Genomic DNA, 15010 nt, shown 5'->3' with positions numbered 1-15010 from the left:
ATGGAGGCTCCCTCGCGTCTCCGGGCAGCCTGTTTCAATGCTTGACCACCTTCAAAATCATACAGTACAGTTTCTCCTCATCTCCAGCCTCATTTTCCCCTGCTGCAGCTGCAGGCCATTGCTCCCAGTCTTGTCCCCTGCCACCACAGAGAAAAGCCCATCTCCATCCTCTGTCATTGCCCTTCAAGGATTTGAAGGCTGTGAGCATATCCCCTATCAGTCTTTTCTTCTCCAGACTGAGTCACCCCAGCTCTTTCCTTAGCATCAGTCCTGCCTCCCAGGCCCCTAATCATGTTTGTCGCTCTGCACTTGACTTTCCAATCTGCCCAGTCTTTCTTGAAGTGCAGGGCCCAACACAGACACGCGGCTGCAGATTAGGCCTCCACAGTGTTGAATCGAGTGGAAGAACCACAGCACTGGATTTGCAAGTGATGCTCCTGTTCTTACAGCCCAGGAAGCTTCTGGCTGTGCTTGCAACAAGAGTCACTGCTGGCTTGTATTTCGCTCCTGGTCTGCTACCAGGTCCTTCTCTGCAGCACTGCAACTTAGCCAGTCCTTCTGCAGCCTGGATTTGTGTATGCAGTTATTCCCTCCCAAGTGCAGGAGTTTGCACTTGTCCTTGTTGACTCACACTTGGTTGTTTGCAAACTATGTCTCTAATCCACCCAAGTCATTCTGGACCCAAGCCCTGTCCTCCACAGTGTCTGCGGGTCCACCCAGCTGGGTGTCACCTGCACATTTCAAAGAATCCTAGAAAAAGGGGGTTGGAAGGGACCTCCGCAGGTCATCTAGTCCAACCCCTGAATTTGCTAAGTGTGCACTCAATCCCATGATTTAGCTCATTATTAAAGATTTCAAACAGTTCCAGACCAGGACAGACCCCTGGGGAACCCACTTGATACCTCCTCCCAACTAAACATTGAGCTATTGATGACAATTCATTGCATATGATGTCTGTATTTCCTTATGAGTGTGTGTGAGAGAGAAAGAGAGACCTCAGCAATATCTCTGGGAATGGTGCCTGTGCAAGTGTTCTTCAAACACTGAAAACAGCCCTTGGTAAAAGCATGTCGGTTCCTGGGGAGGCTGGGAGGGGTGACAAGCCATACCCACCTGCTAGCTCAGGGCAGGGCAAGGGAACAGAAACAGCAAGGTAATTTTATTGGTTTAATTGCAAGGCAATGCACCTGGGTAAAAATAACTTCAGCTCTGAGTCCAGGATGGCAGGGTCCACACTAGCTGTGACAACTCAGGAAGGACTTTGGGGTCATTAGAGGAGTTCTGTCAAAACGTCAGCTCAGCCTGCCAAGAAAGCCAATAAAATGCTGGGCATCACTAAGAAGTGAATTGAAAACAAAACAGGGAATGTTTTGCTGCTGCTATATGAAGCTCTGGGGTGCCCACTCCTTAAATACTGTGCCCAGGTTTGGGCCCTGCATCTCAAACTGAGGCTGGGGGTGAGGAGGACCGTTCTGCCTCTGCGGTGGGACTGGCAGCCCCCCAAACCTGCTGCACCTCTAGGATTTATGCTGTGCATCTCCCGCTCAGGCTTACTGCATGCTGCACATCTTGCACTGAGTTAGCTGAGAAAGTGCAAATGCCCCCTGCCTTGTGCCTGACTTCACGCTGCAGCAGCTGCTGCCTCCCTGCTCTCGCCCATCTTGGCTGACTTGTTTTTCTGCCTTGCCCCTTAGTAACCTGAAAGCAGCAGTTCTGCCTAGACACAAGTGATGCCTGCGCTGGAGGACTGTCTTTCCAACCAGCAGCCTGGACTCTGTGAGCAACACCCAGCAGAAGGCAGGGCCTCCTGGCACGCTCCGTCCAAGTGACTCGTTCAGTTCCGGGCCTTGCCTCCCTTCCGGTTTCTGCGACAGGACCTCTCCTCCCACAGAGATCCTTCCCCCGGGACATGGCCTGGGCTCTTGCCCTGCAGATCTGCGGGGGACTCCTGGCAGCGGTGGCTGCTAGTGGTGAGATATGAACGGGGTGGGTGCTGGGAGCGCTGGGTAGGACAGGAGCGGGGCATCACGAGCCTGAGGATGGCAGCAGCACTGAGACGGGGCAGCTCCCACTAACAGGCCGCGTCTACATGTGCAATTAATGTGACTGAATAAACTGGTAAATTAATCCCAGCATCACTGTCTACACGTGCATTTAAGCACAGTAATTCACTGTGCTGCCAGATAGCACTTGTATCTGGTGGGACTGTCTGGCAGTGCAGTTAACAAATCTACTGCACCCTAATGGCCGTGGCCGTGTAGAGGGTGACGCTTTACGGAGTAGCAAACGAGTCTTCTGCGCAGTAAAGCACCTCATGTGGATGCACCCACAGGCTTGCTGCAGCTCCATCCTGGGCTCAGCCTGGAGCAGAGCTGCAGGGGAGTGATCTGCACAAGGATGTCTCTGCCCAAGCTCTTTGCACACGTGCCCTCCCATCCGTAGGAGGTTTGTCCAGCAAGCAGTTTGCATTTCTTCCCCAGGGTATGAACCCCTCTGCAATCAAATGGCTCTTTTTTGATTTCAGATGTTTGTTCTTATTAACACCACAACCGCAGAACCACAGCGACAGTGGAGCAGGCATCTTTGAGTGATTTCCTCCTTCCCCGTGCCCCCTCTTCCTATAGATACGCAGCCTGGCTTCGCCCAGAGGGGCGTCTTCAGACCTTCCTTCAAACTGCAACCACAGTCCTTACTCAGGGCTGTGTCTCAAGTCACATTTAGCCCATGTTAACTGCCCTTACAACAGACATTCATGCATTTGAGCAGCAGGATCAAATCCTCTTTATCACAGGCTGAAAAAGAGGATTTTTTTGCTGGAGGGGTCTTTTCCAATTGTGCCCTGTAACTTGTTAAGCTCCAGCCCACTTACTCCACAGATGTCATCCAAGTTCAAGGCCCAGGTCCAGTGCCAGGGCTGGGACTGACTAAACCCCCCACTTGTCAGTCCCAGCTCCCTACACCACATTGGAGGTAGTGCAAAACTGCTTGTGGTAGAGAGCCGGCTCACCCTGGCACACACGGGGCAGGCGCTTCCAGGCTGGGCATAGGACAGAGAGGGCACTGGCTCTAGGCATGGGGGCTTCATGTCCTCACAGGCAGATGTATACCTGTGCTCTCTCATAGCCTCCAACTTTGACTTCCAGTGGGAGGATCTCAGCTACACACCCACTTTATGGAAATGGGAGACACCTCCCTAGCTTGCTTCTGCGGCAGTACAGCGAAACTTTGAGGCATCTGAACTGCAAGCCTCTGGGCTTTGGCTTGCATATAGGATGCCTGCCAAAGGATTTGGAAGTATCTGAAGCCCAAGCAGGAGTAGAAGATGCTTCCCAGTAGCAGGGTCACGTATGTTTATTGAATGATTCACACAGATTTGGAATAGATTTGGCTGATTTGGCTTGGGACATGAAAAATTTTCCTTAAAAAAACCCACAACCTTCCCCCAAAACACCATGCTCTCTCTGGGGGTCTTAACTGGGCAGGGGCACTCCCCGAGTAGCTAAACTGCCTGCAGCTGGGCTTATACCACAGGCTGTTTGCTCCATCTAAAACACCCAGACTGTGCCGTTCCAGCTTCCTTGTGATGGCACTGCCCATCAGGCTGGGTTATAGCATCGCCCTCCACTCCCCTGTCAGTCTGTCCCTTGTCCCATCTCGTCTGTGCTGGTTGTGAGCTGAGCCAGGGACCCTCTTTTCATCCTATGTCTGTGTAGCTCTGAGCCACTGAAGTCTTGTTCTGTTGTTACAGCTCTTAGACAATCAGATAGTATAGTGTGCAATGCAGTATACATCATGTTAACCCTTGATGTCTCCTCTGTCATGCCAGGGCCGCACCACCTGGACATTCTGGTCACTGGAACAGAGGAGGAAGACGGGACCCACACCTACTTCATGATTGCCAAGCTGGATGAATTTGTGGTCGCCAACTACCGGAGCGACACCCAGGAGGTCAGACCCACCCAGCAGTGGGTGAAGCAGGCTGTGGGCAGTGACTATATGCAGGAACTGACCCACAGGTTCCAGCGGTACGAGAAAGGATCCAAAGTTCACATAAAGAGCTGGATGAACCTATATAACCACACGGCCGGTGAGTGCACCACGCTTGTTCGTGACATACCAGTACACTGACAGTGTTCACAGTTGCTGTCAGGTGAATCCAGTTTCTCAGCTCTTCCTGGAAGCTGATAGAAAACACAAGGGCTAGGAGACTTGTGTGCTTACAGCTGTGACTGCCTGGGCCTGTGAGCAGAGAACCAAGAAATGCTGAGCAGGCTGGAAGCTCAGCCCTAGAAGAAAAGGAAAATAAGGTGTTGGCTAGAAGTAGGACTGGGCTTCTGAACCAAGCTCTGTGTTCAAGCAAGTAGGTCCTTAGGCTTGTGCTCTTCACATGCAGGGCGTGAGAAATTCCTCCTGCGATGCTGGGGATGGAAGCAAAGAAATCCCGGAGGCATTGGCAGAAATGGCCCCAAGCCAAAGGGGAGAGGGGAGTTCCCGGGGCTGGAGAAAGGCGGCACAGTGCCCATCTTTAGCAAGTGGACCTGGGGGATTAGAGAACAGCAGCCAGACTGCGTTACCTGGGGAGTTCCTGGTGTGAATCAGGAATCTGTGATCACTTGGAGGAGGGAGGTGAGCTCGGCAGCAGCCAGGATGGGGGTGTTAGGAACAAATCATGCCAAGCCAGCTTGACTTCCCCTTTTGCCAGGGTAACCACCTTGATAAGCAAGGGGTAGACAGTGGGGATAGTATACATGGGCTTTACTGAGGCTTTTGATGTTGCATTCTTCTAAGAGAACTAGAGAAATAAGGGCAGGTAGTATTGCAGTGAGATGGCCATGTGGGTGCCTCAGGAAGTGCAAGCAAAGAGAGCCTATGCATGGATCAATATCAGCCCAGCAGCAGGTTTCAAAGGTGGTTTCACACAGGCCTGGGCTATCTCAGGTGCTGTTCAGCATATTTTATCAATAACTCAAATGAAGAAATAAAGCACTTCCTGATCCAGTTTGCAGATGACCCAAAGCTGGGAGAGACAGCAGATAATACACATTGTTAAACCAGAGAATTGGGCCCTAGAAAGCAAATGAAATTCAGTGGAGAAGAATGTCAGGGCCCTGCTTCGCATTTAAATGAAAGCTGGATAGAAAATGGATATAAAGTCATTATACATTTTCAGGCACTAATAGGGTAGCTGGGTCTTTTTATAGTTGGATGGACATTTCCATGGTGCGATTATAACTATGCATGTGTGGCCAGTCTACATTTATTTTGCAATGAGCTAGTTAATAGTAAGATAATTACTGTGCACATGGGGATGGTCTTTATTGTCCCATTAACCAGTTAATTCCATAATATTAGGTGGGAGTTATATGGGCTATAAAAGGCTGGGACTCTGCCCTTTGGGAAGGAGAAGGCTGAGAGGGAAAGGACCGAGCTCTATCACATGATGGAGGGTGTGGACCACGTGAGCAAGGACCTGTTGATCCCCAACAACAAGAATAGTAACCTGTGGTGGGGGCCTCAGGCGCTGCGCCATGGGAGGAGAACCCAAGTGCACAGGCTGGCTGGGGGTAGCTGGCCAGGTTGTAGCCCAGCCAAGAAGTAACTGGGGGTGCAGTGGATCCCATGGAGGTGGGTGTAGCTGGGACATGATGTTAATTCCCCCGGGTGCAGCTCTTACACATCAGCCGCTGGCTGGATGCTCCGTCCTGCTGGAGAACAGCGTATGAGATGGGAGGTTACCGCGTGCTGACCAGATGCTTCTGTGCAGGCCTCCATGTCGAGCAGGTCCACGTGGGCTGCTCTCTCCGTGGTGACGTTTTGGGGGACCAGAAGTTCCAGTACGCCTACGACGGGGAGGATTTCATCAACTTTGACATCCAGCAGCAAACATGGGTGGCGGCTGTGCCGGTGGCATTTGCCCAGAAGCTACGGTGGGAGAGTCACAAGACCTGGACCCAATATGTACAGTGGTACCTGAAGGAGAAGTGCCAGCAAACCCTGAAGAGCTTGCTGCAGGAGGGAAAGGCCATCCTGGCCCAGAGGGGTGAGTGACTGGTCCCAGTGACACAGGCACAGGGCTTCTAGTGCACAACAGGCTTTGCACACATAGGGGCCATGTGTTGCTCTCTGAGGTTGTCCTGGACCCAGGCTTGTTGCTAACTCCATGTTCTCCTTCCTCCACACAGTCTCCCCCAAGGTGTCGGTGTCCCGTAGAGATGCCCCCGACGGCTCCACCACCCTGTCCTGCCACGTGAGGGACTTTTACCCACGCCCCATCCATGTCTCATGGGTGCAGGAGGGAGGGGAGATCCTCCTGGAGACCTTCACTGGTGGGATCTTGCCCACTGCCAACAACACGTTCTACAAGTGGACATCCCTGGAGCTTGGTCCCGCATCCGCCATGCACCACTACGCCTGCCGAGTGGAGCACAGCAGCCTGCCGGAGCCCTCGCTCAACTGGGGTGAGGGCTGTGAGGGGGATAATGGGTGGGGAGCCCCTCTCTGGGAGCTAGGGAGGGACCAGCCACAGAGTTTGACCTCAGGCATCCCTGCCCATGGGCAGCATTCACTGCTCTAGCCCAGGCTCTGCTGTGATTAAGGTACACGGTTCTCAGTCTGGGGGACATCCTGTGGCAAGGGCTTTCACAAGCCAACAAGTTCATATTCAGGATGGTGGAGACTGAACGGCGGTGATCCATCATCCTGTCCCTAGAAACTGCATCCCTGGTACATGCTGCCCCCAAGTAAGTGCTGCCTGCTTCTCCACCCTGCAGTCTCTGACAAGACGGACACTCTGTCCCCCTGGGTCCTGGCTGTCCTCATCATGGCCGGGAGTATGATCCTGGTTATCACTGTCCTAGTCTATGCCATCATCAGGAGGAAAAAGAAAGGTAAGAGGGTCTTCATGACAGCGAAGGAATAGGCAGCAGAAGAGGGAGGAACGGTATCTACCAGCAGGACCTCGGTGCATACCTGCGGGGAGCCGGGGCATTCAGCCATCATTGCAGCCACCCCCAACAGCAATGAGAGCCCGAGGAGCCCTCTAGCACCAGCCCCACAGCTCCCTCCCCGTCTGCGCCTTTGGCCACCATGGGGAGTTAGGTGCAGAAGAGCAGACAAGTCACAGCAGTGGTGTTCCTAGAAGGGCTCTGCTCAGTGACCAGGAAGCACCCTCACATGGAGCCCTTCTAGGAATCTGTTGGCCCACAGCTTGCCTCTCCTTGTCAGCCATGTGAAGGGGAGGGGCATCTCCCGTGGGTGGCAATGGGGTGAGGACGGCCTTCAGGGCCTTAACTGCAGGGACAGAAGTAGCCTAAATTCCTCTCCAGTGGCTGGGGTGAGACCCACTGGCAGATGAGGCTGTGGCAGGGGCAGCCCACTCCCACCTGCTGCTGCAGACAGGCTGGGCCGTGGCTCTAAGATGGGGGAGCTCCTTTCAGCGAGGCTGCCTGAGTCTGCAGAGAGCCTGAGCTGATTGCTCTGTCAGGTCCTAGGTGTGCCACACCCTGTGCCCTGGGCCTGTGCCACTGGCTGGGGCACTGGGGGTCTGTTTTTGGGACACTGTCAGTGGGTGAACCTGGGGCATTAACTGCTCTTGGACATGTCAGGGAGGATTAGTCCCTCTCCCCTCTTCATCTACAATGATGAACCTTTCTCTGCTTGGCTTGCAGGCATCGCTGAATCTGGCTACGCTCCAGCAAGCAGTGAGTAACATCCTGGTCCCATATCCCAGGACATTTGGGGTAGGGGGCAGGGGACCCTTGTCTTGCTGAGACCCTGTGGGCCATCACCACCTCTAAACTATGTTTCCTCTATTGGCAGCCAAGAGCTGAGATGAGTCCAAATTGGGCTTCTCATCAGGGACAGCAACCAAAAACCAAGGACCCCCCGGCTTGAGGCAGCAGGACTGCAGACCCGACACTGGTCCCTGCTGCCTGGGAGAGGACCCCGTCTCCACGTCTCGGGCTCTTGCATTTCAGAAGTTTGTGTTTGTCTGCTGTTTGTCTGTCCCTGGGCACGGGTTACCAGAACTGTCTCCAAGCAGGCGCCTGCCTCTGGCTCTCTCCAGTTATTTATTATTTATCCATGTACATGCCCCTTTTCCTGAAAAGCAGCATGCCTCCAGTTTTTTTTTTCCTCTAAAGCCAGCAGATGGGTGGTGATAGGACCGTAGGATGATAGGATCCTAGGAAAGTTGGGACCTCCTGAGGTCACATCTAGTCCAGCCCTGCAGGCTGCAGACATGGCCAGTGGCTCACAGACCACACCAGGCAGTACTCACTAGCAAAGCCTGAGCTATGAGTGATGTGTGCTTATGCTGGTAGGCAATGCAGAATTAACAGGCTTTCAGTTCCATCACAAGTAGTAGCCTGGAAACGTGGAACAAGAATGTGTTTATCGAGCCTTTAATATTAGAGACACCCAAGAAGAAATAGCTGCTTTTCAGACAGGTGTCACAGCAGGAAGGAGCAGCCACTGCGGTCCTGTTCTGCTCACCTGCTCTTCACCACACTTGGCCTGGCCAGTGGAGCAGAAGCAACAGGACGTGGCAAGGAGCATTCCCGGATGGGATGGAAAGAGATAAGAAGCCCTCCTCTCTCCAGAGCTGTGCTTTTCTCAGGGACACCGGCCCCAGTGTATTGGCTCCTTCTAAATCCAGAGATCACCTGGTTCAGCCCATTCCCAGTGGCGATGCATAAGGGGTGCACAGGGGTGCATGTGCTCCCTCTGAGAGTGCTGGTGCACCCCCGCTCAGGCTGCGCTCCCCGCTTAGGCAATGGGCGGGGAGGGGGGGTAGACGGCAGCACTGTTGCCTCCCCCCCCCCCCCCCGGTGAGTGCCGGCCAGAATGAAGCAGTGGGTGATGCAGCTGCGGGACTCCCAGAAGTGGCTGAGTGTGATTGGCCATGGGAGACCTCCTCCCCCACCTCCCCCACGCCGGTAGCTGACTGGTCACTGGGTTGGCACATGCCCCTCCTGACTTAGATGGCACCAGTCACCCATGTCCATTCCCAGTCTCAGTGAAAGAAAAAATGTGAGTAACAGAATATTTATTTAAATGAGCCACAGATACACTTGGGGTGCATGCAGGGGGGATCTGGGGAAAACCTCTGCAAAGCCAAGGCAACATGTTGCCAGGATGCAGGCCAGCTTCCTCCTCTCTCCGGTATTCCTCCCGGCTGGTAGAGGTAAAAATGTTTCTTGTGCTGGTGGAGGGAGCTGGACAGGCACAGACACATGCTTATTCTTATGTCCAATAAAAGGTTGGATTATATAGACCTGCCTCTGTCCATTCCCAGACCTGGAGCTTGTGGGCATCATGCCTTGCTCCCTCGGAGACAGTTGAAGAGACACGGTCTGAGAGCTGGAGAGTCTGGGAGGCCGATAGCTCACCCTGAGGGTAATAGAGCAACAGTGATTATGGTCATTATTGTTGTTGCTGGGACTGTTGGTCTGTTGTCCCTTTGAATAAATACCCTTTCCCCCATCAGTGTGTGTGAGTCAGTTTTGTTTAGGGATTCTGCCAACTATTGTAGGATTTGGTAGACATCTGTGCCCACACCTGCCCCAATTCTTAATTGTTGATTGGTTACTGAGTCAACAGATTGCCCATCTACATGGAACCCGGTTTGCTTAGTTTGACTAGCTGCTCAACACAGAGAAGGGCAACCCAAATGATCAGGAGCCTGGAGCAGTCTCCAAGCCAGGAGAGACTATAAAAGGCTGGGTCTCTGCCCTTTGGGGAGGAGGAGGCTGAGAGGGGGAGAGGACAGAGCTCTATCACATGGTGGAGGGTGAAGACCAAGTGAGAAGGGGTCTGCTGTTCCCCAAGCCCCAGAAGACTAGTATCAGGGGGCTACTGCAGCAATGAGGTGGCAACAGATTTAAAATGAAGAAGAGAAAGGACTTTGTGATGCCACATGTCATTAGTTTTTGACATGTGATGGGATTCATGGCTACAGGTGGGGGTGGAGGCAGACGGAAAAGCTGGGATTGACTGGATGAATTCAGGGATGATGGATCTGTTAATGGCTATTGAACAGGACAACTGGAGATGTTTCCTTCGGCATCTCTGCCCCTCTAATGGTGGGTGCCTGGGAGGGGCTGCATCTGATGATCCAGGCTCCTGATGGGACGAATACTGCGTATATAGAAGGAGCATAATAGTGGTAGACTTTGAAGTTGGGTGTCTGCCTCTGTCCTTGGCTAGGTATCCCATGGCTTGGCCATCCCTGGCCATGTGTGCTGCCCTAGGTGGTTCCTGCTCTACACCTCTGTCCTCGCACTCAGACCCACCATGGGCTCAGGAAGGGCCTTGTCCAACAAGGCAAGGGGGACCCTGGGGCATCGGGACAGCAGGTGGTGTTGGGGGGAGGCTGGGAGGGGTGGAGGGGACCAAATGGTAGTTCCTATGCCCCCAAACCTCCACCTGTGTCCCAGAAGGATCCAGAGCAGACTGCTTCAATGGTGGAATAGTGCACTGTGGGATAGCAGCCGGGGGACTCTGTATTTCACATGGACAGCAAGGGGTTGGAACAAGCTGTGGAGGGGGCTGGAGGGTGTCCACAAGGTGCTGTGGGGCAATGGGGGAGCGGTGTGCAGGATGCCTTGGATAAATGGGGCTGAGGACTGAGAAGCCGAGACTCAATGGGCTGCTCCAGCACCCCCGTGACCCTCACAATGGCTGTGGGTACTGTGGGTGTCCCCAGGACCCCTGTCACCTGGGCTGTGCCTTGGAGCTGTGTGGACACAGAGCAGTGCCTGAGCCAGAGGACATCTGAAATGGAGACATGGCAGCAGGTGAAATGCAGGAGGAGGTGGGGGGAGGAGTAGGGCACATGTTTGTGTGCACATGCATGTGTGCATCTATCTGTGTACGTGTGTGTGCACGCACATCTGAATGTGTGCATCTGTGCATGTATTTGCATGTGTGTGTCTATATGTGTATATGTATCTGTGCATATATGTGTGTGTATGTGTGTGGCATACACAGTAGGGGGTGCTACTATGCCTCACTGTACCAGGCCCAAAACCTCACCTCCGGAGTCTCCCTCAGGGAGTCTACAGCCAGCTGTCCCACTTCTGGGAGAACACCGGCAAGCCCAGGGCAACGCTGCCACCACCCCGGCACTGGTCTCTGGTGGCCTCTGTGCAGCCTGGGGCACGCAGACCCTGCAAACCTTAGGGGTGCTTTGTCCAAAGTAATATTTCTGGGCGCTTCTTTCAGCCCAAAGCATACCAAGACAGCATCAGGTAGAACTGAGGGAAAATAAAAAGACAAACTCCGCTGGCCAAGCTGGAAGCAGAAGGCCTCCTCTCTCTCTCCACAGTAGCACAGCACGGCAAGCTGTCACCCGACACCTTTATTGCTCAGAGGGGGAAGAGGGTAGAAGGAGGAGTCAGAATACACTTTGAGCAAACAAATGCAAGGTGACTCTTTACAGGGATTGGACACAGTGATCCTTTTAAGATAATTTTAAGATAATTCCTAACTCCTGGCAGGTTTCCAGGTTTTTACTTTAACTGGGGCATTTGCTCACAGCTTTCAAAGTGCCTGCCAGGAAGAAGAGAGCTCCCTCCACCCCCTAGGAATTTTATCTGGCCAGGTCACCTGATTAACCAGCCTGAACCAAGAAGAAAACAAGGAGAGAGAGGGGTCACCTGAGCTGACCCAAGTGAGGGACAGAGAGAGGAGGAGGGGATTTCTTTACAGTGTGCATGTCCTTGTGTCTGCGTATGTGCATGTGTACACATATGTGTGAATGCATGCATGTGTGGGTGGGTGTGTGTGTGTGTGTGGCACTAGCCCTGAGTGTGTGGATGCAGACACAGCTGATACAGAGAACAATGAAGATTCCTCCTAAAACCAAAGAGAAAAGCCCCGCTCCTACATGCAGCTGTCTGGGACTTACCTGGCAGGGGAGACAACATGGTGAGTTGATCCCACTGTGGATAAGAACGTGTGGCTTCCCCCCACTCGCATGAAGTGTGGTGCTGTTTGATGCTTGTGGACCCCTGGACAGAAGTCTACCGGCAAGATCAAGTTGCCTCCGGGATACTTCCCAGTGAAGTTCAAGACAAAGAAGGAATATCTGGAGAACCCAGGGAAACTTCATAGATTTCATAGACACTAGGGCTGGAAGGGACCTCGGAAGGTCATCAAGTCCAGCCCCCCCTGCCCCAGGGGCAGGAAGTCAGCTGGGGTCAAAGGATCCCAATAAGATAAATGTCCAAATGTTTCTTAAAAGAGTCCAGAGTAGGTGTTTGCACCACCTCTAAAAAAAGTCTATTCCAGGCCTTGGGGACTCCGACAGTAAGGAAGTTTTTCCTTATGTCCAACCTAAAACGGTCTTGGAGAAGTTTGTGACTGTTGGACCTCGTCATCCCTTGGGGAGCTCTGGTGACAGGCATTCCCCCAGATCCTGATGCACACCCCAATGTACTTATAGGTGGCTACCAGGTCACCCCTGAGCCTGTGCTTTTCCAGACTGAAGAGTCCCATGGCTCTCAGTCTCTCTTCATAAGGCCTATTCTCTTGCCCTCTGATCATGTATGTGGCTCTCCTCTGCACTCTCTCTAGCTTCTCCACATCCTTCTTGAATTGTGGAGCCCAGAATTAGATGCAGTACTCCAGCTGCAGCCTCACCAAGGCCAAGTACAGTGGGAGGATGATATCCTGGGATTTACTTGAGAAGCATCTACGGATGCAAGCCAGAGTTGGTTTGCTTTACCAGCTGCGACATCGCATTGGTGGCTTATGTTCAACTTGTGGTCAGTCATGACGCCCAAGTCTCTTTTGGCCCTGGTGCTAGTAAGCGTAGCACTGCCGAGCCTATAAGCGTGCTGCGGGATTTTTTTTCCCCAAGGTGGAGTATCTTGCATTTGTCAGTATTGAACATCATCAGGTTTGTATCCTCACATTTTTTAAGCCTATCCAAGTCAACCTGGATCACCAACCTAACCTCAGGTGTGGATGCTTTAACCCAAAGTTCAGTATCATCGGCAAATTTGGCCAGTCCACTGCTGACACCAATGTCCACATAGTTAATAAAGATATTGAAGAGAACAGGTCCAAGGACAGAGGCTTGGGGGACCCCACTGGTCACGGCAAACCATGATGATTCACTTCCATCAACTACCACTCTCTGATTCTGGCCTTGGAGCCAATTCCCCAGCCATCAGACTGTGATGTAGCTGAGGACACTGTTGGCCAATTTTTCCATGAGGAGATCATGGGACGCCAGATCGAAGGCTTTTTTGAAGTCTAGATATATGATGTCAATCTCTTCTCCTTTGTCCAGGTGATAGGTCATCTGGTCATAGAAGGAGATGAGATTGGTTAATTGCTCATGGGAAGGAAAGAGTTTGGGGCCAAGATCCTTCAGGAACTGCTAAAGGTAAATTTTATTAATCTACATTGGCTCATCAATACGCTGTGAGGGGTGGAGTAGGAGCTCTGCTTTAAGGATCCCAGGAGTAGGGTGGAGTTCTGGGTGCAACTGCAGGCAGGTATGGGGAACCCCCAGCTGGAGTTGTTTGAATCTGCTATGGACAGCCCAAGAAAAGAGAGGCTGGTGACAATTAAAATGCATTCCGACCTAGTAAAGGAAGAGGACTTGAGTCTCTAGCTAAAAGGCAGTGCGAGAGTGTGAAAACTGGAGAATTATAGAAACATAGAAAGTTAGGGTTGGAAGGGACCTCAGGAGGTCACTTCTAGTCCAACCCCCTGCCAGGACCAGGCCCAAGTAGATCATCCCAGCCAGGGCTTTGTCTAGCCGGGTTTTGAAAATTTCCAATGATGGAGCTTCCACCACCTCCCTGGGTAACCTGTTCCAGTGGTTTACTACTAGCCCAGAAAGAAAAATTTCCTAGTACCTAACTTAAATTCCCCTTGCTGCAACTTGAGCCCATTGCTCCTTGTTCTGTCATCTGCCACCACTGAGAACAGTCCAGCTCCATCATCTTTCAAACTCCCCTTCAGGTAGTTGAAGGCTGCAATTAAGTCCCCTCTCAGTTTCCTCTTCTCTAGACTAAATAAGCCCAGTTCTCTCAGTCTTTCATCATAACTTCAGCCCTCTCAACATTTTTGTCACCCTCCACTGGACTCTCCAATTTATCAACATGCTTTTAGTAGTGTGGGGCCCAAAACTGAACACAGGACTCTAGTAGTAGTCTCAACAGTGCTGAATACAGGGGAATAATCACTTTCATTGACCCACTGGCAACGCTTCTACCATTACAACCCAGGATGATGTTGGCCTTCTTGGCAACAAGTGCACACTGCTAGCTCATATTCAGCTTATTGTCCACTGTCACCCCAGGTTCTTTTCTGCAGAGCTGCTGCCCAGCCAGTCAGCCCCCAGCCTGTACCGGTGCATGGGATTGTTTCATCCTAAGAGCAGAACTTTGCACTTGTCCTTGTTGAACCTCATGAGATTCCTTTTGGTCCAATCCTCCAATTTGTCTAAGTTACACTGAATCCTTGCCCTACCCTCCAGCATATCTACTACTCCCCCCAGCTTGATACATTGTGCAAACTTGCTGAGGGTGCACCTTATGCCACCTTCCAGATTGTTAATGAAGACACTGGACAAAACTGGCCCCAGGAGCAACCCCTGGGACACTCCATTTGATACCAGCTGTCAACTAGACATCAAGGCATTGATTAGTACTCTCTGAGCCTGATGCTCCAGCTAGAGGGTCCTGGAAGAGTTGGGACTGTAGACGGGAGCCTGGAAAACCAAGGCAGTGCTCAAAAGCAAACCTGGAAATCCAAGATAAGTGCAGCACCTCCCTTCATCCATTTCCCTGGGGCTCAATAAGGTTTCATTTTCTACCAGGGACAACCCAAGCTCTGCAGGAAATGTGGGGAGGAAGGCCACCTCATTGGACAATACACAAACAAAGTCTGTGCTGTGTGCAAGGAAAAGGGGCATGAAGCCAAGGAGTGTGAGCAGAAATGGCCGTGCAAACTGTGTGAAAAAGAGGGGAACATCTTTAAAGGGTGCCTCAAG

The 15010-nt window shown here is 52.2% G+C and overlaps 2 protein-coding genes across 3 annotated transcripts in view; one reads left to right on the top strand and one right to left on the bottom strand.

Moving 5' to 3' along the window:
- LOC102381926 (H-2 class II histocompatibility antigen, E-S beta chain) overlaps positions 1-15010 on the bottom strand; it is a 603463-nt gene that overhangs the window by 318410 nt on the left and 270043 nt on the right. The gene's annotated exons all lie outside the window — the stretch shown is intronic.
- On the top strand, positions 1839-9477 carry LOC102378325 (major histocompatibility complex class I-related gene protein-like). 2 transcript variants are annotated; one of them, XM_006034596.2, is made up of 7 exons: positions 1839-1970; positions 3827-4087; positions 5765-6040; positions 6183-6458; positions 6771-6887; positions 7668-7700; positions 7819-9477. In XM_006034596.2, the coding sequence occupies exons 1-7, from the start codon at positions 1910-1912 to the stop codon at positions 7827-7829; spliced, it is 1035 nt and encodes a 344-aa protein (XP_006034658.1). In that variant the 5' UTR covers positions 1839-1909; the 3' UTR covers positions 7830-9477. The 2 variants fall into 2 exon arrangements, with proteins under 2 accessions (XP_006034658.1, XP_025072380.1); XM_025216595.1 differs by lacking the exon at positions 6771-6887.

Source organism: Alligator sinensis, unplaced genomic scaffold (assembly GCF_000455745.1).
Source record: "Alligator sinensis unplaced genomic scaffold, ASM45574v1 scaffold1303_1, whole genome shotgun sequence".
Classification (NCBI taxonomy): Eukaryota; Metazoa; Chordata; order Crocodylia; family Alligatoridae; genus Alligator; species Alligator sinensis.
Note: the sequence above shows the minus strand (reverse complement) of the source record. Positions and strands in the feature narration are given on the sequence as shown.

Bases quoted from the DNA above. Each gene is read 5' to 3' on its own strand.
- LOC102378325 (XM_006034596.2), top strand. From the start codon at position 1,910: ATGGCCTGGGCTCTTGCCCTGCAGATCTGCGGGGGACTCCTGGCAGCG. The intron at 6,459-6,770 runs GTGAGGGCTGTG...TCCACCCTGCAG, and splicing joins GGAGCCCTCGCTCAACTGGG to TCTCTGACAAGACGGACACT. The intron at 6,888-7,667 runs GTAAGAGGGTCT...CTTGGCTTGCAG, and splicing joins CATCAGGAGGAAAAAGAAAG to GCATCGCTGAATCTGGCTAC.